Source organism: Macaca fascicularis, chromosome 4, assembly GCF_037993035.2.
Source record: "Macaca fascicularis isolate 582-1 chromosome 4, T2T-MFA8v1.1".
Lineage (NCBI taxonomy): Eukaryota > Metazoa > Chordata > Mammalia > Primates > Cercopithecidae > Macaca > Macaca fascicularis.
The window spans coordinates 125,873,410-125,899,550 of record NC_088378.1 but is presented as its reverse complement, the minus strand read 5'-3'; the positions used below and the strand labels follow the sequence as shown (position 1 = coordinate 125,899,550).

The 26,141-nt window shown below is 45.8% G+C and overlaps 1 protein-coding gene across 3 annotated transcripts in view; it reads left to right on the top strand.

The window, feature by feature from the left end:
* Positions 1-9,503, top strand: part of RUNX2 (RUNX family transcription factor 2) — a 243,028-nt gene extending 233,525 nt beyond the window's left edge. Inside the window, exon 5 of one of the 3 annotated variants that reach the window (XM_065543946.2) lies at positions 8,076-9,503. In XM_065543946.2, the coding sequence (XP_065400018.1) occupies positions 8,076-8,683 (608 nt within the window). In that variant the 3' untranslated portion in view covers positions 8,684-9,503. The remainder of the gene's footprint in view (positions 1-8,075) is intronic. The other 2 variants (XM_065543945.2, XM_074037858.1) reach the window with 2 other exon arrangements.
* The last annotated feature ends 16,638 nt before the right edge of the window (positions 9,504-26,141 follow it).

The window sequence follows — 26,141 nt, the reverse complement described above, 5'->3', positions numbered from 1 at the left end:
GGGCCAACCCACCCCACTCAGTGGCTATAGACTGCATTGCTACTCTCAGGCAGCTGACCTAAACAGCACTTGGACTTGAACAAACAAAATTAACATTGCAAAAGAAATTTATATTTAAAAAATCGCATGCTTTCAAAATAGAGGATGCCCAAATATGAGAGAGAATGGAATGAACTGAACAAACATGGGTGTTGGAATCAGCCAGATACAGATCAAGACATGAGTCTTATCAGCCATGGGGTTTGTGCAAGCCATCTAAATTCTGTGAGCTTCAGCTTCCCCATTTACAAATGGATATAGGGTCATTAAATGAAAAAAAAGAAAAAAAAAACCCTGAAACTTGCTTTTATTGAGCAACACTTGTTGCATATTGGAATCACCTGGAAAGCTTTTAAAACCTAGGATGCCTGGGTATGACTCGTAGAGATGCTGATTTAATTGGTCGGGGACACCGATAGTGTTTATAAAACTCCCCAGGTGATTTTAATGTGCAGTCAAGGTGGCATATAACTGGCCTAGAGTGTAGAAGACCCTCCTCAAATGCTAGCTCTCCTGAGTCCTCCTCCCATGCCTGCAAAAACTCTGGAAAGCACATGCCCTCCCTCACATGGAATAGCCTTGGCATCAGCTGCCTTAGTTCATATCACAGCTCTGTGCCAGTGACCAGGGTTCTTAACATAGCCAAGCTTCAGTTTCCTCAATGGTACGATGGGATTGACGACAGAAACCACTTGTAGTTTTCTGTGAAGATGAGAAGAGATAACACATGACTTGGAGTTCGAGAGTACTCAATCAATGTCAGCTCTTACTGTGAGCATGATCAGCGTCAAGTCAAGAATCCCACCATTTCCACTGCAGCCAACCCTTCTCACCCCCTCCCTCCCCAAACCCCAAAGCAGAGAAACCAACCCTCCTGTTCCCTGCAGAGGGCTGGTCAGTTCCAGCTCTCCTGCTGAGCCACGTTCCTAGGAGATGCCTGGTGAGAACTTGGGATCAGATTGAGTCAGAGGTATTTGTAGACTTGACTCACCAGGTCTTAAAACCAGAAGATTGCCTTGTGGGTCTCATGACGTTCCTGGAAAATAAAAGAAGTGAATATTATTGGGCTGAGTTCATCAGACACTCAGCCCTCCCTTTTGTATGCCGGTGGTTCTGAAGACAGCAGGCAGCAACTCAGCCAAGTCTGAACCATCAAAGGCAATGGCCTGGTTGCAGTGCTGGGAGATGTTGCTTCTCTTGCAGACAGATCTGTTCCTCTTTCCATTCCTCTTCTCCTCCAGTCCCCGAAGGCTATAGACTTTCTCCTTCCTTCAGGTTCCTGGGAAAATGTTTCTGAGAGCCGCCTCTGGTGAGGTGTGTCAGAGCTGAGCTATTTTCGAGGGCTGGGTGTGAGCTGGGAAGGGGCCACCCAGATTCCAGAGAATAAGAAAGGGAAAGTTCCCCTTCTGGAGCCAGGATTTCTGGATCCTTGCACTGAAGCAGCAGCCAGGTAGGGGACCCATTTCTCTGAGACCTTCTTTCCCCACACCCCGCCACATCCCTAACAACAATCCCTAACAATAGTAAGTCCTGTTGTTTCCACGTCCCAACTATCTCTAGAATCTACTTTTCTGCATCTCCAGAGCCACAACCCTAGCAAAAACCACTGTCATTTTATAATTTCTCACCTGCAACTGCAACCTCCTGTTTCTACTGTTTTTATTCTGTCTACCCCTGTCCTCCCAACCTGCCACCAGCAGACAAGTAAATTTTTCAAAATATAAAACTGATCATGACACATACACGCATATGCACATTTAAGCTTAATATCTTTTCAAAGCTTCACATTGCTCTTGGGATAAAGGCAAAACTTCTAACAAGTCTGACAAGGCCACATATATCAAGATTTGGTTTGGCTATGAGTGACAGAAAACCCAAGTTAATAAAGGTTTGAATAGATAAGATTTTCTTTTCTGTGTGAAGAGTCTGCAGTTCAACCAGCGAGGATTGGCATAGCAACTCCTTTAAGTGATCGGGGACTCAGACCACTTGAGTTATTTGCTCTGTCATCCTTAGTATGCAGTTTTCACTTCACAGTCCAAGAGGGCTGCTTGAGTTCCAGCCATTGCAACCAAATCTCAGATCACAGGAAGGAGGAATTGCACACAGTACTTCTACTTGCATCCTTCTGTGCAGAATTTAGTCACATGGCTATAGGTAGCTGAAAGACAGGCTGGAAAATGTAGTTTTTTCCCCAAGTGGTCATAGCCCAGCAGAAAAGGAAGAGGAAGGGGAGAATCAATATTGAGTGATAACTGACAGTGTAAATCATATAGTACTCCTCTCCTGAGCATCATTATGCCGCATGCCTTCTTCCCTTGGCTCTCTGCACTCCTGTCACACTGGCTTTCTCCAGATGTCCCACATATTTGCAATACTCCCTCCTGCCATAGGCCTTTGCTCATGCTCCAGTGTTCTCTCCTCCCTCCTACTTAATTACTAATCCTTCAGAACTCCATTCAAGCAGAGTTCCCTGGAAGAACCTTCCAGAGGTCAGACCCTCCTACTTAGAAGGGATTTTTTATCCTCCTCTTCTATGTTTAGCTTATAACATGTAGATTCTGTCACTGTTGCAATCACACATTTGTTTCGTATGATTATTTTCTGCCCTCGTGATGAGGACAGAGTGTAGGCTTGGTTTTGTGCACTATGGAGCATCCTGCCTGGCACACAGTTTGTGCTCAATAAGCATTTCTTGAATGAATCAATGAATAAATTTAGATATTACCTAAAATGTATTAAAGGGGGGCCAAGAATTAGGCAAAGGATTTTCCTGGGGCAAGTCATAGGGAGTGGCTGAGAGGGGTTGGGAGATGCATTCTAAATAGTCCATCCAAATCTAGAAGGCTTTAGGTGTGGCAGAGAAAGTGTTGACCTGGAACTCCGAAGACCTGTTTTCTGATCTCAGCTTAGCCATCAACAGCTGGGCCACTGCCTAGAGACAGAAATGGTCAGAGGTTGGGTATCTTTTGAAGGTAGAGTTGACAACAATTGCTGGCAGATTGAATGTGGGAATTGAGGGAAAGAGAAGGCTCAAAGATTAGTCCTGAGTGTTTGGCTGAACACACGGAAGGCCATTTACGGAGAAGGGGAAGCCAGTGGAAGGAATAGCTTTTAAGGACAGGGTCTGAAGGTCTTATTTGCAAATGAACCACATGTTCCCATAGCCAGGTGCACACTTCAACTCTTCCACAGAGGAAGCCTAAGCCCCGGGCTGGTGGGTGTCAGCGGTGAATACCAAATGGATGTCAAAAAGGTTGACTGAACCCCACCCCACCCCGCCCCCCAAAAAACGCCCAGACATCTGGCCTTTCAAGGTGCATAGTTACCAGTCAAGTTATTCAGCTCAACTCAGCAACACGATTGAAGAGAAAGTGGTCAGAAGACCTTGATACCAGGTTTGGTAGGAAGCAGTCACTTTGGGCTCAAAGGTCAGTGATGAGGGAAGGCATGTCCATGCATGGTCACTGCAGAAATCTTTGAAAATTCGGAAAATTACAATCCCAGTACATGCCGAACATGCCTAACATCACCATCTATTTTCTCCCAAGCTTTATTATACACATTTTCCTGTAAGCAGTGGCACTCATCTGAATAATGTGATGTGGCAATTTCCCTTTCTCATTAAACAGTATCATACATGTTTCTAAGTTGCTTTCTAGAGAGGTGTACTGATCTACTCAAGTAGAATCGGTGTATTAGAATGCTTCTCTCCCGGCAATCTTTTTCACAATGAGCGTTAGCAAAAGAATACTTTGACAAGTTTATAAGTGAGAAATAGTAATTCATTATTATTTTAATTTGCAGGTTTTAAAATATTTCTAGAGAGCCTGACCACTTCTCAAATGCTTGTTAGTTACTTTTTTTTTTTTTCAAGTGACTTTTGCAAAGATATTTCTAGGCTTGGAAGAAACCAGAATAACCACTATTTAGTTCAATCCCACTTCCTTCACCTCAAGAAGTAGTATCTCTCCCCTCAGAAACCAATCATATGTATGAGGGAGATAGGGGTGGCTAAGCAGAGAGAAAGAAGTGCTATGGTGGAAAGTTTGCACTCCGTTGCTGGGTGACAACGGCTCATACTCCAGCCTCTAGTCCGCCTTCTTGCAAATGAGGGTGAAAGTTTTATAAGCAAATCAGTGCTAACTATAGCTGATGGGTGTCTGCTGTGCAGCTCTTTTGGATTTCCGCCCTAATCTGATCTGCCTTCTGGGTTTTAATATGCACAGAGAGACAATCTGACTTGGTGAGGTCTGCACCCCTATGTGCACTTCATTGACTCTGTGGGAGGACAGAGAGCCCACGGCCTGATCTGCTCCTTCAGGCAGGGACTCTGCCTGGTTTGGCTGTGTCTTAAAATATAGTTTAGCACCTGGCACACAGTAGGTTCTTAGTACATATTTGTTCCATGACTGAATGATCAGGATCCTGAAGGGATAACTAGGAGAGAGGAGACACTGTTCTCTCTGTTCTCACTTCTGTTCTCAGCTGTGTCACCAAGCAGTAAGTCACTTTCTCTCACTGGCCTCTACTTCCGCGTTTTAAGCAATTAATCCAAATGGCAGCAAAGATTCCTTCTAACTCTGAAATTGTGTCAAAACATTTAACCCAACTTTGCTTTAGTTTCCTCATCTATGAAATAGGCAGGATGAAAATGTCAATCTCCTATGAGGGTACCAGATAAAATACAGGATGCACAGTTCAATTTGAATATCAGATAAACAAGAAACACATTTTGTAAAGTAGAAGTATGTACCCAATATTGCACGGACTCGATAAATAACCGGAGTGCTGAATGACCAAACAACATGCAGCTGGATCTGTTTATTGCATTTAGAGTCGTGTTTCTAGACTGATGATGATTACATGGTGTTCAGTTGACAAGTATTTATTAAGCATCTACTATATGCCAGGCACTGTTGAGGCCCTGGTGATACAGTGGAGAATGAAATAAGCAATGTCGCTGTTTTCTCTGGGCTTAAATTCTAGCTAACAAGAAAAGTACACAAAATGTCATGTAGCCATCATGCTCAGAAGGCTAGCAAAGCGGGCAAAGGGCCAGAGACCATGTGGAGGGCTGAGAAAGGGAGTTCTGAGGAACTCAACTCTGCACCTGAGGGCCCCCAACCTCCACACAGACCTGTGTTTGTACAGCGAGACTCTGATATTATTTTGTAGAAATCCCCAAAGATGCATAAAAATGTCATTGATTCAAAAAGCTCGTGCACCAAATTCGGGATAAAATGAGCAGTTGCTTGGATGGAAGAGACCTATAAATCATTTAGCCAATTTTAGCTGAGCTAGGGCTGCAACCAAGTTTCCTGACAGCCAGGAGAAAGTTCTGGGAGGTGATGTGGCTTGTGAAAACGGTGATTCTGATTTTCAGTTCTGTTTACCAGTGTGGTTGGGTTAAGTCTTAACAACTTTTTTACATGTTTTAAAGTTTGAGCTGAAACAACAGTGAAGGGTTTCTCTTTGAGACATCTTGACACTCACTAAGCCAGCGTTCTTTGGTTCAAGGTTTTGCTGGGGCCTATTAAGTTAATGGCTGTAGAGGTCACCTTTCTTTCTTTCTTTTTCCTTTTCTTTTTTTCTTTTTTCTTTTTTTTTTTTTAGATGGAATCTTGCTGTGTTGCCCAGGCTGGAGTGCAGTGGCACAATCTCAGCTCACTGCAACCTCTGCCTCCTGGCGATTCTCCTGCCTCAGCCTCTGAGTAGCTGGCATTACAGGTGCATGCCACTATACCCAGCTAATTTTTGTACTTTTAGTAGAAACAGGATTTCACCATGTTGGCCAGCCTAGTCTCGAACTCCTGACCTCATAATCTGCCTGCCTCAGCCTCCTAAAGTGCTGGGATTACAGGTGTGAGCCACTGTGCCCAGCCGAGGTCACTTTTCTTATACCTCAGGTAGCCTGGAGAAAACTCAGCATCATTGCTATCACTACCTTTATGATGGCATTAGGTCTCTAAGTTGCTTCTACCCTAGAATATTCTGTGCGCTTCCCTCTGTTTCATTTTACACATTGGACTTCTATTTGGTTTAATATAGAGGTTTTTTTGTCTGCTATGAGAATTGGATATGTGAAGCTCATTAATATTTCTCAAGTAAAACTAGAGAAAACAGTTTGTGGAGTTTCTCCTTTATCATTTTCAATTCATAGTGGTTGAGTTCTTAGAAGTAGCCATGATTCTTGGTTTTTAAAAGAAGATAATCACAGACACCTGGGGAAATGTAGTTTTGGTGGAGGAGAGGCAGTTCTGTGAAAGTCAACAGCAGAAAGTACCCATGAGCTTTTTCTTTCTCTGTTTTTCTTTTTGAGACAGGGTCTCACCCTATTGCCCAGGCTGGAGCATAGTCGTGTGATCATGGCTCACTGCGGCCTCAACCTCCCAGGCTCAAGTAATGCTCCCACCTCACTTCCTGAGTAGCTGGGACTACGAGCATATGCCATCATGTTTTTTGTAGAGATGGGGTTTCGCCATGTTGCCCAGGCTGGGCTCAAACTCCTGGACTCAAGCAATCTACCAGTCTTGGCCTCCCAAAGTGCTGGGATTACAGGCGTGCGCCACCATGCCTGGCCCCATGAACTTTTTCCGTCAGAGAAGCTCTCAGGCACATTGCTGGCTTTTCCTCAAATGCTGTCACCTGAGGAATAATTGCCTCTCTGATCCTCTCAGACACAATTCCCACACAAACTGGACATCTGGGGCCTGTGAGCTCTGTGAGAACGTTGTTGGACACTGGAGTTGGGAGGGATGAGGGACCAACCTCTCCCCAGATGACTAGGGCTTCTCTGAGTCTGAGCCAGACACCAGATGAAGGAACAGCTCACCCATGACGAGGGTGAGAGCACACATGTTCACAGGCAGCGGGGGATATGTTTACTCACTGACTCTTTCATCAGGTCACCCTCCCCAAGATAATAAGCTGAGGTACTCAAGCAAGTTCTGCCTTTGAAAAGCTTGGAATCCCCAAAGGGCGGGGCACCAGCGTGGGCACCCAAACTGACAATGCAGAAAGCCAAGCGCAGACGATTCTAGCTGGAACCAGGAGAGAAGCCTCCAAACCTGGCTCCAGTAAAACTCAGAACTGTTTCCAGGGTGAGCATGGACCGTCTCCCCAAAGGCGGCGACCAGGGTGGCTGAGATAGCTGAGTTAAGGTAGCTCGCATTCATGTGGCTCCTTTGATCTGAGGTTGGTAAACCTTGTTACCATACCCAGTCACAAAGAGCTGCCACCTGCTTTCTACCTGGAAGGAAGCTCAAGGGATTAGGGGAGAACTAACAAAAGTCGGTCTGTAAAGTGCTTCCAGAATTTTAAGTGCGTCCACTGTGAACTTAGATCAATGCTTCAAGCTGCAGACTTTTAAAGGCAGGATGATCCGTCCTGAAGGGTTCCAGAGGCCATTGGGTCCAACCTTCTTATATAAATGGGAGGATGAAACCAAGTCTCCAAGGAGGGATGGGACTTGCCCGAGGTCCCAGGGCATTTTCCGGCAGAGCAAGAATCAGCACTAAGGTCTCCTGGCTCCCGGCCCTGAACTGTTTCCCCTCCACCCTGAGAGCCTCCCTCTGCTGGGTCAGTGGAGGGTCATCTGTTTAACACAGTTCTGTTTTCGGCCATCTTGGGGAAGGCCCTTCTTTTCATAGTCTTCACGGGCTGTCCTTGGCAAGATTGCCTCCAAATAAGCTGCAGCACGGTCCCCTGCCTGCACCTCCCTCTCTGTCTTCACACCCGTGCCACCTTTGGAGACCCAGTGGAGAGCTAGGTCAGGATGCCTTCTTGGACTCGCTGATCTTCTCTGCCCCTGAGTACCTAGGCTCTGTACCACACCCTCTTCACTTTGTTCTCTGGTCATTAACTGCTCATGTAACCCACTTTTCCTTACTGAATTGCAAGCTCTGAGGGGTAGGAAATACATTTCCACCTTCTCATTCATTTCAGTACCTAGCATGGAACTGGGCATAGAGTTGGCGCACAATAAATGCTGATGAGTATGCATGCCTGAGTGACTCTCGTTTTCTCCCTGACAGATTCGGAGCCCAGTACCTTGGACTCCCAGTCTTCGACCACCTTGTTCCTCTCCTCGGAGGAGCCAGGCCCCTCCACCGCTGCCCTGCCTTCTCCCTCCTCCTCTTCCTGCGAGCCCCAGGCCTTTTCCCCAGGCCCGCCAGTGCTGCCCCCGCTACTGCCTCCGCTCCCCTCAGCCTCGGCGCCCCCGGGCTCCGGCGCCTCCCGGCGCACAGGCCTCTACTCAGTTGTCGCCTCCTCCCCGGAGACCTCCACGCGTCTGGTCGAGTGGCTTCCTGGCTGCCCCTCGACCACCTCTCCCGGCACACGCGGAGATGACAAGGAGCGGCCGCTGCCCGTCCTGGCACCGGCCGAGGGCCCGGAAAGGAGCCGCGCCCCGCGCCCCAGCACAGCGGGCAGGGAGGAGGGCACCGTGGACGCGAGTACATCCCCGCCGCCCCGCGCCCGGCCCGCCGCTGTGGCGAGCTTGGAGGCCCACGTCGGGGACATCCTGGTGGAGCTGCGGACCATGAACGGCCACTTGGACATCATAGCGCGGGCTCTCACCAAACTGGCTTCGTCCCTGGGGCCCCAGCCTGAGCCCCTGCCAGATGCTCCGGATGCCAACTAATGGAGCTCGGCGAGGCTGGGCCGCCCCGGGGCCAAGGCATCGCGTGCACCAGGCATCCCTGCCTGTCCTTCCCCAGCAGCGAAGCTGCGCCCGGCGGAGGAGCGGTTGCTCTGCGCAGCTGCCTAGGGGAACGCATGGCCCTCGCGCTTCAACGTGAAACAGACCCGGTTGCGCCTCACACCCTCCTCCTCGGCTCTCTCACGGCGGTCCCTGCCCCGGCTTCCTGGCCCTTCACATGCCCTTCTCTTGTATTGATCTCCTAGCAGAAAAAGTGCCTGGAGACGGCGGTGGCACCCTGCGAAGTATGCTTAGAGAAACACTCTTTCACATCCCATTCCTGTGACTTCCGTGTGGCGTGGAGGGAGAGGAGCTCAAAGCATGTCACCAAAGCAGCAGCGAGGCCAGCTCCAGCCTTCCTCCCTGGCGGCCTTGGTGGGGCATCCATCTCTGGTGACGTTCACAAGTTTGTTTGTTTTTAAAATCGTTTTTGGAAAAATACTTTTTTTCTCACAACCACATTTCAAGAAGTTTGGAAAATAGAGAAGTGAAACAAAATCTGGTGTATTTGGGGAAAAGGGGGGTATTTAAGTCTTTCTTATGAATAAGAAAGTATTTTGTGTAATAAAAAAAATTTTATATCCACTTTCTGGGCGTTGGGCTCTCCCTGCCACGTTTCTTCCTCTGCAGGGCCCCCTTCTCTCTGTGCTTAGTTGCTTGTCCCAGCCCTCCTATAGTCCTTGAGTTTCTGAACTTTTCTCATACTTGTGAAGTATAACCTTCTTTTTAAATTTGATATACTTTATTTTTTGTTAAGAGACAGTCTTACTCTGTCACCCAGGCTGGAGTGCAGCGGCACAATCTCAGGTCACTGCAGCCTCTACCTCCCAAGTGATCAAGTGATCCTCCCACCACAGCCCCCTGAGTAACTGGGACTACAGGCATGAGCCACTGCACCTGACAAGAATAGGCTTTTAATGGTTCTTCTGATTATTTCCATATCTCCCAGATCTCCATAAATTTGATAGACCCACTCCTCTCATTTGGACTGAGTGGAAACCAAGTTCCAGAGTGACTGGGCAATAAATATGGAGGAAACAGCATCCCCAGCCTCTACTCACTGCCAGAATGACCAGCTTCCCCAGCCGAGACAACCAAAAAATGTTTCCAGGTATTGCCACTGTCCCCTGGTTGAGATCCACTAACCTATGTAGAATTTCAAAAATTTGGGATGACCCTTCTCCAGAATCTGGCTTTCCATGGTGAGGCAGGGCTCTTCTCCTCTTCCTATTAGAATTTTAATCAAGTGCACTTCTTTGCTAGAAGCAAACATGCTATGCTGCTCTTTCTTCAGAAACAAACTAAAAGGCTGTGCACGGTGGCTCACGCCTGTAATCCCAGCACTTTGGGAGGCTGAGGCGGGTGGATCACTTGAAGTCAGGAGTTCAAGACCAGCCTGACCAACATGGTGAAACCTTGTCTCTACTAAAAATACAAAATTAGCTGGGCATGGTGGCGCACGCCTGTAATTCCAGCTACTCGGGAGGCTGAAGCAGGAGACTTGCTTGAACTCAGGAGACGGGGGTCGCAGTGAGCCGAGATCACGCCATTGCACTCCAGCCTGGGCCACAAGAGCGAAACTCTGTCTCAAAAAAACTCTATCTCAAAAAAAGAAAAGGAAAAAAAGAAACAAACAAACGAAGGGTCTGAGACCACATTGCACAAAATAAAACCCTACTTGCGAGCACTTGTAGGGCTCACAGCTGGTGTGCTGAGGCTGGTAGAGTTTGTGCACCTCTAGTGCCTCACAGACTTTGATAAGCAGGAGCTGCATGGAGAGCTAGTGAAAATGCAGGTTCTGATTCAGAAGCTCTGGAGCGGGGCCTGAGACTCAGCATTTCTAGACAGCTCCAGGGAGACGATGATGCTACTGGTCCAAGACACAATGTGAGTAGCAAGAAAGTAATGAGGGGTTGTCTGCTCTGGAATTCCTGCTGATTGGAGTTGCCACTGTTCCCCAGGAACTTCTGCTTGTCTTTGTACCCCACAGCGCCTAGATTCCTCAACTTTAACCAAAGCTTTGGTGGTTTTTTTTTTTCAGAGTGTGTTAGCTCTGGCCTCCTACTTCTAACAATATTCGAGTGAAGTTCAAGCTAATTCAACAAACATTTATTGAGTGCTATAATGCTGATGCCTCAGGGGACACAAGATGAATCGGATAAGGTCCCTGCCCTCCCGGGCATCCCAGCCTAGTGTCTCATACAGGGAGGGATTATCAACAGTTCCAGTGTGTAAGCAGTTTCAAAGGGGTGGAGACAGGCAGCAGGGTGTGGTGAAATTAGTATTCTCAGGGAGGCCAGGCTTCCTGTGGTTTGACTTTGGGAGTGTTCTTTAATCCCCCTGAGCCTCAGTCTCCTAATCTGAATCAAATGGAGATAACATCGCTGTACCGCAGTCAATCAAAATCAGACATGAATGTGATGGGCTTGGTATTCCGGAAAGTGCTGTCCAAATGTCCTTTTATGGTTATCGAGTTATTGCTACATCCTCTCTCCTGAGTCCTGTATCATTAGGAGGCAACTCTGGTAGAGTGAGAGTCATAGACTCAGATCTGAGCTGAGCTTCCCCCTTCTTTTCTTCAGGAGAAGAATTGATGGCCCAAAGTGACTGTCCTGCCCTGTGATCTACCCTTTAGCTGAAGAAACAGCAAAACTGGCATCGACTGCAGCAACTGGGAGCATCAAGTTTTTATTCATTTGTTGATTTGAACAGTATTTCATTCTGATTTTAACTGACTTCTTTTGCATTTGATTAAAAACAATAACAAAACACTGAAATCTTTCAAAAACAAAGAGGAGCTGGCCTATAAATCCTAAATACAGATATAGTGATTGAACCCATCTAGGTAGCTTATGAATATAAAACTCACCTAAAGTATCATCCACCCCTAAGAGATAACCACTGTTAATATTTTGGCAACTATTCTTTGAAACATTTGTGTCTAAATACAAATACCTATGTGTGTGCAATTTTACTTCACTGTGATCATAGTAAGCCTGCTGTTCTGTAGCCTGTTTTTTTTTTTTAAATCTTGATAATAGATGATAGAAATCTTTTCACTTAAAAAACAATGTTATAGGTGAAGCAAAATTTGCTTAACCATTTTTTTATTTATGCTTTTGATTTGTCACTATTATATGCAATTCTGTAATGAATCTATCTGAGCGTACATGTTTTTACTCTTCTGTAATTATGCTGTGTAAGTAAATTCCTAGAGGTATGATTGCTCGGTCCAAGGGCATACACTCCTAACTTCTTTTTTTAGTGCTGCTGTGGCTTCACCAAAGTTCAAAAAGGGGAAGTGAATGAATGGTAGGAGGAACACTGGGGTCTTGGGGTGACTCCATTTAAAAACTTTGAAAAAGGGAAATAAAAACAAAGCTATCTTCTGAAGATTAAACTTTAAAATCAGCACACAGCAGGCCAAAACAGAGATGTGCAAAACCATGCTGAAGAGATGAGTCATGGTCACTCAAGTGGTGTGTGAGTCTGGTCAGGAACCAGAAGCCCTCCTGGTTTTTCACACTGAGGGGGTCTAATTGAGGAATCAGAAACTGGGTGATGGAAGGACTGGAGGAGCAGTGGCAGTCAGGTAAGGTTATCCGAAGACTAGCGGCTGCAGAAAAGCGCCACCAGCTGCGGACTGGAGGAGCCAAGGGGGAACGTCTCCTTGGAAACCAGAATCGCTGTGATTCCAAGCCATGGCTGTAGAACTGAGCTGCTTCAGCAGGAAGCCAAGAGCAGCACTGCTAGGCCAAAGCCCCTGCCACTGCAGCCACTGCCACTGCCACCCTTGGGTGTCAACAGCAGTGTCATAACTGCGTGAGACCCCACCAGAGGCCAGCAGGGAGGAACCATCCAAGGTTTTGGCAGTGCCTCCTCTTCACAGAACCTCACTGAAAGCCTGTTGGAGGGCGTGTGGGAAATGCAGCGTGTGGAGGCTCACTGTGCTATGCTAGAGCAGAGCAAACAAGGCTGGGAATGCAGCTGACAGCGAGGAGGCAAATGATCAGTGCAAGTAGTACTGCGGGTCAAAGCAGTGGGATAGCTAAAGAGAGCAACTGTTAGAGAAGGGGCATAGCAGCCACGGAGGCAGTGAAGATGGGGCACCACAGAGTGACATGGGCAGTGCTCATGCCAGCAGAGGTGGGCTTGGCTCTTTGGAACTAGCCACAGGAAGAACCCTGTGGTGATCGCCGCCCTTGGCTCTCAGTCTATGCCATGAGAACATGCTATGGGAGACTGGCCCAGAGAAGTGGCTCTGCTGCAGAGCACAGACAGATGGGGTTTCTGAACCTTCTTGGTGGAGTGCTAGGCCCTAGGCAAGGGCAGGCTAACCAGTGTGCATTGCCATTCTGGGAGACAGGAAGCCAGCCTGCCCATGAGGCAGATAAGTCTTAGTCTTTTTGTGCTGCTATAACAAAATACCTGAGACTGGGCAATTTATAAACAACGGAAATTTATTTCCTAACAGTTCTGGGGGCTGGGAAGATGGAGGAACCTGCACATTCAGTGTCTGGTAAGGACTTGGTCTCTGCTTCCAAGATGACCCCCCTTGTTTCATCCTCACATGGCAGAAGGTGAAAGGGCACAAGGAAAAACATCTTGCCAATTCCCTCTAGCCCTTTACAAGGGCAGAGCCCTCATGGCTTAATCACTTCCCAGAAGGCCCCACCTCTTCATACTATCACATGGAGTCTTAGGTTCCAATATATGTATTTTGGAGACACAGACATTCAAACCATAGCCACATATCTCCCAGGGGCTGGGCCTTGGCCGTCTTCCTTTACCAAAAGGACACCTGCACAAGTATTTATTGGGTTCCTATCAGGTCCCTGCCCTGTGCTATGTGCTTTACATACAAGATCTCATTAATTCCTTGCAGTAACCCTGTGTGCAAGGTTGGGAGGTAGGGCCTATCACTCCCATTCCACTGATCAGGAAACTGAGGCACAAAAAGGTCAAGTGACTTGCCCATGGTCATAGAACTGGTACCGAACAGAGACAGGATCTGTTTGTCTCCAGGGCCCTGGCTGTACCACCACCTGGGGCTGCCTCTCCCGTTGGACTTCCTCTTGGTAGTAGGTCAAAGCCCTGGGACTGTTGAGCTGCCTTTGGCTAGTGGGTCTCCCCCAGGTGGCGGCAAAGTTGTTCTCTGGAAGTAATAGGTCTCCGAAAAATGAGAAAATGCCCGGCAACTAGAGTAGAAAGCTGGAAAACAAAGAACCTTACCAATACCCTCATCCCCCATCAGCCACAGCATTAGTGTCGTGCGGGGAGGGAGAAAGAAGGGGCTGAAGCAGAGGACAAGGTGCAGGAAAGAGGAGGAGAGAAGCCAGCAGGCTATCCAACTTGATGGCTCTGAAGCACCAATGAGCCCTAGGCCCTTTAAGATCAATGTTATTAATCACGTTCCGTGTACAAGGTGACTTGGCTGTTACTGTGTGTTATCACCCTTTTCTCTCATCCCCTTAGACCAGCTGACTTCGACAACCAACTCTGCATGAGAACTAGAAAATGTGAGGATTTCTATACGTCTCTATGGTGACTGTGTTAGTATCCCAAGGTCCAAGGGCATTTGCTACCGAATTATTACTAAGCCTCCTAAAAAGCAAGGTCCCCACTACTCCTTTGCTCAAGCAGGCTGACTCTAACCTTTGCATTCATGGATGCGGCTGGCAGGATGCCCAGTGGGCTCAAACCATTTCCATAAAGTACATGTGCAAAGCCCCTGCTGAGCGACACCAGGAACATCTTTCAAGGCTCTCAGCTCCAGCTTCTTCCTTCAAAATGCACAAAGTACTGTTTCTAATGCCCATTTGGTCACTGGAGGGTGCTAATTCTCTGACCCAGCCATTTCTTCTGGAGCAGGCACTGTATCCTGTCCATCCTGTCCCTGTAATGCCCAACACCATCTAGGCGTGTAGCTGGTACCCAATACATGCTGATGGAGGGAGCAGTCCCTGGGCCCACGCTGGCAGCGGTGAGCTCCATCTCTTACTCCCTAAGGGATGCCTGGGTTGCCTGGAGGGAGATGAAGACCTGTCCGCTGGCCAGTCTGGCTGTGGCCCGGGAGGGAAGGTCATGATGACCTGTCTCCGCTGCAGCTTCCAGGCCTCGCCTTTGCTTGTTTTCTGGGAGCCTCGGTGTCTGCCCACAATGGCATGGCTCCTTCGAGCTGCCCAGATTCTTGGCCTGGTGTGCGGGCTGCATGGCTTGTTTCCATGGTGAGCATGGCAGGGGTGGCTGGCACCCCCAGGCTGACAAGCATTCCTCCCAGGTCTCCCTGAGCAGAGCTTGTGCCAGCCACTCTGCTCCCAAAGGGGGTTTTCTGATGCGGTGGGTGGTCACCTCAAAATTAGCTGTGCTTTGAACTAGAGTGAACAAATAGAAGAGATTTGTATCCATTTCTTTCTCTTACATCCTCATTTGTTCCTCAATGGGTTTGGGATGCCTACAGGAAATATGGCATTTGGGAGGGAGCTTGGACATCATCTGGCCTGACCCCCTTCACCCTGCAAAGGGATCTCGGAAGGTCACAAAGGGCAAGCGACTGGCTCAGGGCACAGAAAAGATGCAACACTGAGCTGGGAGGAAACCTCATGTCTCCTGAAGCCTGTGTTCTTTCTGCTATAGCACGTCTTGGCTCTCTGGAGTGAGTTTCTCCAGTGTTACTTCTACCCAGGAAGGTGAGGTGTGGCGCGTTGGGACTGCCTGGAGCTGTCAGGCCACATGCTCATGCACATGCATGTACGCACAGCGGGAGTGGATGCAAAATTTAAAATAAAAAACAATTTTAGGTTGTCTAAACCACAGGCTGGGGTGAGGGGCAGTCAGCAAACAAGTCAGTGACTTGCTCTTGTATAGTTTGTGGACTGAGAATGACTTTCACTTTTTTTTTTTTTTTTTTTTTTGAGATGGAGTCTCGCTCTGTCGCCCAGGCTGGAGTGCAGTGGCGCAATCTCGGCTCACTGCAAGCTCCGCCTCCCAGGTTCACGCCATTCTCCTGCCTCAGCCTCCCAAGTAGCCCACCACCATGCCTGTCTAATTTTTTTTTTTTTTTTTTTTTTTGGTAGAGATGGAGTTTCACTGCCTTAGCCAGGATGGTCTTGATCTCCTGACCTCGTGATTTGCCCGCCTCAACCTCCCAAAGTATTGGGATTACAGGTGTAAGCCACCGTGCCTGACCTACATTTTTAAGTCTTAGTGAAAAAATAAGATGTGACAGTGACTGTATGTGACCCTCAAAGCTGGAAATATTTACCATGTGACCCTTTGCAGAAAAAGTTTGCCAGTCCCTGACTTGATGACCTGTCTGATCGTTCACCTAGCAATGGTTGACAGTCTTCCTAGGACATTCAAGACTCCCTCTTTATATGTAGGTCTGGTCAGCTTCATAGGCTCAGACTCTGAAATGTAGAATCGGCAGCTTTCTTACTTCATCTGTCAGACGCCTATGGCTTTTCTAAGTCTCTTGCTGTTGCTGAATTTTTCTCTCCTCAGGATAAATCAAGCAGTGGAACCCTTTGTCGGGTGAATTAGGGGGTTGAGGCTGGTGATGGACATTTACTGCTGGTACCCACAGTAGGGCAGGGAGGCAGGGACACTGCTGCCCGAGGCGTCCTGCAAATGACTCGGCCGGGGCTAACCAGAGTTGGGGGCTGAGAACAGACAGTTGCCAAGAGTGTGACAAGGAAAATGTCTTTCTCGTCAAAGAAAAACCTAAAGATGCTTGCGATCTGAGTATTTCTGTTTCCTCTCCTCCACGGCAGGCTTCTCAACTAGTTCCTGTCTAGCCAGGCTGCTCATTTCTTTATAGTCACTGAACCAGAATAACCACAAATCAAGCCGGAAGCACATGATAACCCGCTGAACTCCGCACGGCCCTGGCTGGGCTTCTCTGAGTGAACAAACGCTGTCCTGGTCTCCGCAGCTGTGAAATATCCAGTGAGCATCCAGCTGCGGGTTAGTTACTTCCACAGTCAGAGAAGGAAAGAAGAAAATAAGAGTGACAGACGCACAGAACCACGGACATTCAAGACTGTCATAGCTGTTCACAGTTGTTAAAGATTTACGGGCAAGACGTTTGGAGTTTAAATGTGAGATGACACCGGGGGCCTCTAATGTACAGTGAAGCTTTAAGCATGATATGGGGGCAGAAAATGGTCTGGGAACCCCCCTCTCTGAGATCTTAGAAGTTCTGTTCTATTGACTCCAGGCAGGGCTGCAGCCACGGAGCACTTCATGGACTCATAAATATAACATTATTGGACAAAAAAACCCCAATCCTTCTCTGACTGATTGGGCCCAGATTGGTCAGCCCATAAATCAATGCTGAATAAGAACTATAAAGTTGTGAATCAATGTGTCCCAGATCTCCAAACTGGAATGAAAAAGCAGGAATAAAGTAGCTGGAGCTCTTCCAAGATCCTTCTTTTCATCCCCCTCCTCCCACCAGCCCCATACACTAGTATGCTAATTTTAAAAGGCTTCTCTTTTCCGCTCCTTGGCCTGGCCAGGGACAGCATTTCAGGGCAGGAAATTCGGTCTGGAAGTGTGGCTGAGGAAACAAGAGGCCGTTCTGTAGCATTTCTGTTCAGGACTGATCTCTAGCTCTGTCGTGTATCCTTGGTCATGTATCCTTGGCCAGGGTCTCCATCTGTGGCTGAGAAGCGATGGCATTTGTTGTCTGTGTCACACAGACAGGAAAAGAACAAGAGTGGTCAGGTCATGTGTGGTCCATGAATGGTTTCTTAGGTCCAATCAGTTTAAGGGCTCCGAGCCCCTGCATTGAAATACTAAATATAATAATGGATTCTCACCTGTGATCCCAGCACTTTGGGAGGCCAAAGTGGGTGAATCATGAGGTCAGGAGTTCAAGATCAGCCTGATCAAGATGATGAAACCCCATCTCTACTAAAAATACAAAAATTAGCCTGGCACAGTGGCAGACACCCGTAATTCCAGCTACTCGGGAGATTGAAGCAGGAGAATTGCTTAAACCCAGGCGGCAGAGGTTTCAGAGGGCCGAGATCATGCCACTGCACTCCAGCCTGGGCAATAGAGTGAGACTTCGTCTAAAAAAAAAAAAAAAAGCATTCTCCTCTTAGAACTGCACATCAAGTTCAGAAATGCCACCTGGCCATCCCTGTTGGACGTGGTTACCGTCTTTGGATCTGGGAGCTGAGGTGTCTGCTGTGAATGTTGTCCACATGTACTTGGAGGGCATTCCCTGTCCTTATTCCTCTGGAGTTCCAAAGCAAAGTTTGTTTTATGAATCCCCGTTCACTACCACGCTCCTCTCCAAAACACACCCACAGCGTACTCTTTCCCCTCCTTTTGACATCTCATTTCAAGGACACGCTGTGCACATGTACTTGCCCCTCATAACGGCTCGTTGTTAGGGGCCTGCTCTTCTGGACTGGGAGCTCTCACTATTTCCCGGTCACCCCGATGCTGAGCTTGCCTGCTATCTTCTCCCCTTTGGAGAGGACACACACATGGCCCCACACAAATATTTTGTGCTGGTGACCTCCCGTTTTTCCCCAAACACAGACTACAAACACTGGAAGGGACTGCAGACTCACCCAGTTCTACCTGCTCATTTGGGGAAACTGAGGGGTACCAACTTACCCAAGGTAGAACTCACACATCTTTCCAACCATTTCACTTTATCCTGGTATAAACCTGAGCTGACTGCATTCTTTTACCTTCCCCCTGTAGAGAAATAAAGTCCCGTTTAGGTTTTCCCAAAGCACTGTCTCTGTACAGTTGGCTGTTTCCTGTGGACATTTTCATTTTCTCCTGTGTTTTTCTCTCTCTTTGCTGTGACTTACAAGACCATGAACACACAAGCACAGGACCCCAGAGGAAAAATTCTCTCTTTCAGTGTGTGGCTCCAGGAGGAATGAGACTACTGGCAGTGATGTTTGACTAATGAGTGCCATCATGGTGCTTCACCATTAGCAGTCACAGAAACCTTGCAGGATGTGTCTAGGGAAGTGGATTTTGTAGGGTTAGCTAAATTTGTACCACTTACCACACAATAGCAGGGCTGTACAGAAAAGGTGGCTTTGAAACAGGTTCAGTTTTGCATTACTGTGAGGTACAAAATCAGGTGAAGGGCCATTTCTATAGCTTAAGAATTTATATTTTTCCTCTTAGATCTGAAACTTTATTTCATCCTGTGTCTTCTACCTTTAACAATTCGGACATTATTTCTCTCCATTTTCTGGGAAGACAATCCACCCCCAAAATTAGCTGTAAGAAATAATGTGATCATCAACAGAGTAAAAAGGTAACCCTCAGAATGAGAGCAGACATTTACAAATCATGTGTCTGATAAGGGATTAATATCCAGCATATATAAAGAACTAAAATTCAAAAACAAAGAGCTAATTTAAAAATGGGCATTTCTGGGCCAGGTGTGGTGGCTTACACCTGTAATCCCAGCACTTTGGGAGGCCAAGGCGGGCGGATCACAAGGTCAGGAGATCGAGACAACCCTGGCTAACACAGTGAAACACCATCTCTGTTTAAAAATAAAAAAACAAAATTAGCTGGGTGTGGTGGTGGACACCTGTAGTCCCAGCTACTTGGGAGGCTGAGGCAGGAGAATGGCATGAACCTGGGAGGCGGAGCTTGCAGTGGGCTGAGATAGTGCCACTGCCCTCCAGCCTAGGTGACAGAGTGAGACTCAGTCTCAAAAAAAACAAACAAAAAAAAAGGCATTTCTCCTAAGAAAATATACAAATAACCAATAAACACACGAAAAGAGGCTCAAAATCACTAAACATTAGGGAAATGCAAATCAAAACCACAATGAGGTAACACTCACACCCAATAGGATGGCTACTATCAAAACACCATAGCGAAAAGCAAGTATTAATGAGGATACACAGGAATTGGAACTCTTGCGCCCTGTTTGTGGGAATGTAAAATGGTACAGTGGAAAACAGTATGTTGATTCTTCAAAAAATTAGGAATAGAATTACCACAGGATTCAGCAATTTTGCATCTATATGTTGGTGCAAAAGTAATTGTGATTGTTGCCATTAAAAGAAATAGCAAAATCTGCGATTACTTTTCCACCAACCTAATAGGTCTATACCAAAAAGAAACGAAAGAAAGATCTCAAAGAGATATTTGTACACTTATGTTCATAGCAGCATTGTTCATGATAGCTAAAATGCAGAAGCAACCCAAGTGTTCCTCTGCAGAAGAATGAATAAGCAAAATGTGGTATATACATTCAATGGAAAATTATTCAGCCTTAAAAATGAAGAAAATTCTCACACAGGATACAACATAGACGAACCTTGAGGACATTATGCTAAGTTAAATAAGACAGTCACAAAAAGACAAATACTGTATGATTCCACTTATATGAGGTAATTATTTGAGTATAAGATGACTAGATCTAATCTAAATCTGCTAATTACTAGAGCATTCAAAATAATAGAGATGGTGGTTGCCAGGGGATGGGAGCAATTGAGAGTTATTGTTTAATGGTTAAATAATCCCAGTTTCACAAGATGGAAAAAGTTCTGAAGGTGGATGGTGGTGATATTTATACAACATTATGAATGAATGTATTAAAACCACTGGAACTATACACTCTGAAAAATCATTAAGATGTTAAATTTTAAGTTATGTGTATTTTATCAAAATAAAAAATTGGAAATAATGTTGTAAAGTTTTAATAATCTAAAGAAAATTCTTCCTTTAGGGTATTATTCCCAAAAACGTGGTGTTGGTGTTCTAAATATCTGGGATATTATTTTTATAATTTTAAAACATGCAATCAAGCTGCTGAGACATGACTCTTTTAACAGTACATCTTTGAGTGAATGTGAATGTGATAAACTCTGCTTTCTAGAAAATCCTTTTTAACCACTTAATGCCTCTTTTAGCTGCTAGGTCTAAGAACCTATAGAGAGGGGATATGGCAGAGTGTAGAAATGACCCTAATAATCCCTCCTGTATCTATGTCCTTCACCATACACATCTGTATTGCTGTCCAATACTGTTTCTGAGCCTAACCACGGACCTGTTTTGGTCAACAAGGTAAAGTGGAAGTATCAGTTCCAAATCTAGAACTCCAGAGACTGTGTGCGTTTCCTTTTGCTGTCTTGTGCATCTGCCATTGCCATGACAACATGCTCAAGCTAGCCGGCTGGAGGAAGAGAAACTGAGCAGCAGAGCTGAGCCATCTCTGTTGCTGCAGTCAAGGCCAGTCTAGATCAGCCAGCTGCCAGCCAACTCTCACACATATGAGTAAGCCCAGCCAAAATTAGCAGAGCCAGTTACCTGACCTCCAGGTGACCCTAGATGTTTACTGTTGCGTGTCCCTGAGGTTTTGTTACTGCGAGGGAGCATTATTGTGGAAGTAGATGATTGATTTAGGGAATTGCCTCATATGCTTTTTTTTTTAATCACTCCTTTCCCCCTTGCTTCAATTGACTTGTCACAAATACCTACGGACATTGTTAGCTATCTACCCAATATCCACTCTCCTGCTTTTTCTTACTGCCAGAACCTCATGCCCAGCTAAAAACCTACATTCTCTGGCTTCCTTTGAAGAAAGGAGTTGTCATGTGACATTCCTTTGGCCAATCAGAAGCAAGTGAAATATTGAGTAGTTCCTTGAAGGAGGATGGAGAGTCCTTTTGCCCTTCTCCTTCTTCCTTCCTGGAATAAAAATCTGATGCTGGAAAATATTATGGTCCCAAGGAGCCAGCGCAAGCTGAGAATGACTGAGAGGAAAGCAGAAAGAGCTTGGGTCTCTGATGGTATGCCTACAGTACCAGCCTTGGGCTGCCTCCATTTTCACTTCTAGTTACATGTGAAAAAAATAAGACTTCTCAACTAATTATGCCACTGTTTTTTTTTGTTTTTTGTTTGTTTGTTTGGCTTCTTTTACTTGTAGTTCATTGTAATTCTTTTTTTTTCTTTTTCTTTTTTGAGACACTCTCACTGGAATGCCCAGGCTGGATTGCAATGTTGCAATCTCAGCTCACTGCAACCTCTGCCTCCTGGGTTCAAGGGATTCTCCTGTCTCAGCCTCCCAGGTAGCTGGGATTACAGGCATTTGCCACTATACCCGGCTAATTTTGTTTTTTTCAGTAGAGACGAAGTTTCTCCATGTTGATGAGGTTGATCTCGAACTCCTGACCTCAGGTGATCCACCCACCTTGGCCTCCCAAAGTGCTGGGATTACAGGTGTGAGCCACCACGACTGGCCCATTGTAATTCTTAGTACCACACTCTAGCACCTATTTTATCCTTATTTGAAGAAACTGCTTATAACAAATAAAGGTGTCTTTTAAAGATATTTCACAGAAAATATTGTGAATTACTATGCAAGTCCATCAATCATATACATAAAAGAACAATGACTTCCATGCATTTATGTTGGTTTATATTTTTGAAAGTTTAAAATATTCTTACTAGATTCCCCTCAATACACATTTGATTAGTACCCCATGTCCACTCTGTACTAGGGGAAACTGAGGCAAGGAAAGGTTTAACTGAGTTGTCCAAAGTAAAACAACCTGTTAGTCAAAGAGCTTGGTGAGGGGGACTTGAAAATGGGTTATTCAGGATTCCAGATGTGTGTCTCGATTAGACCTAACTATAATGATTGAACTTCTGTACCTTGGACTGTGACCAGCCTTTACTCAGTGAGACCAAAGACACTGAGTCTTTAACTCTGAATGGACCAAGCAAGACAGAAAGTCACCACAGTCCAGGACAGGCTTGTTTATAGGAAAGGGGAAAAGGAATAAAGGGTAACTTGTTGCCTTTTGTGTCCACAAAATTGTGTGCTCTCTCTTTTCTGCCCTAAAGTGGAGTGAAGTCCATTGGTTATAAGTCTGTCTCCCCAGAGCTTCCTGGTGACCTCCTCAGGAGCATGACTGATGTTTTTATTTATATATCCTTGGTAGGCCAGTGGGTACAGTTGTGCAGGTTGGTCACTGCCCAAGGGTACCATTCTACGTAGTGAGTGAAATCCACATTCATATATATCCTTGGTAGGCCAGTGGGTACAGTTGTGCAGGTTGGTCACTGCCCAAGGGTACCAGTCTACAGAGTGAGTGAAATCCACATTCATCAAGCAGTAGGGACTATGGGATTATTCTACATCAAGAGGAAGGGCTTTTTTTTCTAATTTGCACACAGGTACTCTATGGAACAGCGGGAACCCTGGTCCTTGATACATGGAGCAGAGTACAAGAGGCTTATTTGATAATGAATAACCTCTCAGATGACTGCTTCTTTTTTTGAAGCTCAGTTTAATCAGGTTTTACTAGCAATGAAGTGTTTCTCAGGTGGGAGTTGGTGAGTGTGACAGACACTTAAATTTTTTCTCTCAGGTTGCCACAGAATATTCACAGAAGTGAATCACCAGTTTCAAAGCTCAGAGAACAGAAACAAAAAATAAACAGTTACCATTTATTAAACAATTATTATGTGTCAGATAAAAAGCATTTTATACTTATTATCTCATGTAATCCTTACAGCAAAACTGTAAGGTAGGTTCCATAATACCCCCATTTGAAATACAAGGAAATGGCTTCCAAACTGCTCAAAGTCATATAGATAACAAGCAACAAAGTTTGGATTTGAGCCCAGGCTTGTTTGATTTTAAGCTCTTTGTTCTTTGTCATGCATTTTCCTAAACATATACATTCTTTGTCATTAGTGCAGGTGTAGCAAAGACACTGGTATTCACCAATTGTTCCGTTGACTCCCCTACGTTTTCCACCCTTGCTTGTAATGATGTTGGGGCTGTATGACTGGGTGCTTCCAACAGAACATAGGTGGGAATGATGTTCAACCACTCTCAGGCATGACATTTAATAAAATTCTTGGCAAACCATCACCTCTCTCTTCCTCTGCTACAATGACTCTGGAAACCAGATGTTCAGATGTTAGTATCTCAAGATGGGTGGAGCCTGGATCCCTGAATCACTGCATGGAGGAGAATTGCCCTGAAGAGCCACTCAATTTACAACTGACTTATATGAATAAAAAATGACTCTTGTATTTATTGAAGCAGAGTGTAGCTTAACCTAAATGATATAGCAGAAGTAGTAAGAATAATTTTATAAATTTATTTTATACACTTGTTTATACTGCACAAAACACTTTCTTGATTCTCATAACAATTATGAGAGACAAGCAGGGATTATAAGCCCCATTTTATAGGAGAGGAAACTGAGGCTTAGAAGAGTGAAAGGGTTTGCTCAAGACCACGCAATTGGTAGGTGGTCAAACCAAGGTTAGGATCTTGGTATTTTTCCCACACTCTGCAATTTTATAACTTCCTAGCTTCATGTTATAAAAGCAAGCAATAACCTCAGAGGGAATGAGGGTCCCACTGTATAGAGTTCTGCAGATTAAATTAAACACCTTGAAGGACTAAAAGGCTAGGTAGCCATTACAGACAGGTGTAATACATTCCAATGGTTCATATTCTTAAGTCAACAAGATGCTGGCGTCCTGTGGCTGCTCAGACTCCTGGGTGGTCCTGCAGGGGAGTCCTAAGCCTAGCTTTCCAGCAGTCCAGTGAGCAGATCTCCAACCTGAGTCATAGGTTTTGAATTAAAGATAAAAATGCACATCCTCTGGGTGAGAACCCTTAGTGTCTCCAGGAGAATCAGGGGACTGTTTTTCCCTCCTCATACCCACGCAACACTAATCAGTTTATTTTTTACAGAATTCTTTACAGTGCACAAAGCATATCCCTCTCCATTATCTAATTTAATTCTCAGAAAACCTGATCATGTGTTTCTGTGGTGAAACTCAGAAAAGTTGACTTATTGTAAGATAATAACAGTGATGCCTCTGATAATAAAAATTTGCCATTTTTTAGACTGTGTCTATTATTTCATTCAATCCCGTAACAGTCCTCTAAGGTTGGTATTACCACATCTGTTTTGCAATGAGGAACCTGAGGAACGAGAATTTTAAAACATGTTCAAAGATATTCAACGAGGAGGGCTCTGAGTGGGCTTCATAAAACCCATGAGGTGATTCTCGACAAAAACCAAAAGGGACAGGCTGGAGTGTGGACGCCCTCAGTTATCCCATCCTATACTGGGGACGTGTTACAAAAATCCAAGGGTCCTCTTTATGCTCTGGAAACTCTGTTAGCCACAATCAATTTAAAACTTCTTTAAATCTACCATAGTTTTTAATCTTACCTTTTTTCAGGGAAGGGGATCCACAGTTCTGCAAGATCCCCTTTTGTAGGATGTGGTTTCCATTTCATTGACCTCCAACAACCACTTCCTACTAAGAAGATGGTGGGAATCTCCTTGTTTAAAGGTCTTCTTCATAACTTTGTAAATGTCGGCCTTGCCCACCTTCGGTGTCTGTTGCGGACTAAAATCTCCAAATTTTTTCTCTCTCTGGGTCAAGCTCCTATGTTTCTTCTTCTACAGCCTTGAGCTGTCAGTGGTCTGAATGGAGCAAGGATCCAAGTCATGTCTGCTTGTGGTCATTTGCTGTCCTCCATTCCTTGATATGGCTGGGTCCTCTGCTGGCATCCTCCTCTATAAAGCTCATGTTATTGGGACAGGAGACCATCTTTACATTGAGGGTTTCTCTGCAGGGTCTGTGGCTACCCAAATCCAGGGCATCTTTCACTCTGTGCTCTGTGCAGGTGCCCCCTTGGAGTAGGTAAGGCAGGACTGTTCTTAAACTAATTCGTTCATTCAGAAACGTTTATGAAGCCCTGGCTACATCTTAGAAACTGTACTGGTCTCTGGGGATGGAGTGGTGAATAAGCCATATCTCTCCTAATTGATGGGAAGGTACCATCCACATGTGTGCCACTTGGGAAACTCAAGAGTCACTTATTTTTCACCCTTAGTCCCCTCATTGGAATCGAACATCAAGTATTACAAATTCACCTTCTGAACATCCATCATACTCATCTCTACTCTGCATCCCAGCCAACACTCACCTAGTTTAGCCCTCTAATGCCTCTTCTGTTGATTATTGCACTTCCCCCACAACTAGTGTGTCTGGTCTGGTGTCACCCTCCAAAATCCCTCTCTTATACTGTAGCACACAATCTGCCTCACATACACTTCTAACTAAGTTGCTCATTCAGATTTGCAAGTGGCTCCCTTTTGCCCATTTAACAGGGAGTACAAAGTTATAGGTGTCCTGGTTCCTACCTGCCTCTCTTGCCTTGCCCCTCAGTAGTTGCTTCTCCACCACCAGCCAAATTCTTCAGCCCTTTTGGACTGGCTGGTCTCCTGTCCTCCTGTTGGGTGAGGGATTTGATTCTCCCCTCTGTGCATCTCTCCCCGACCCCACTGCCTCTCTGCCTTTGTTCCCTGATCCATGTAGTCTGGACCCTGCCTCTTTCCTAACTTCTGCATCTAGA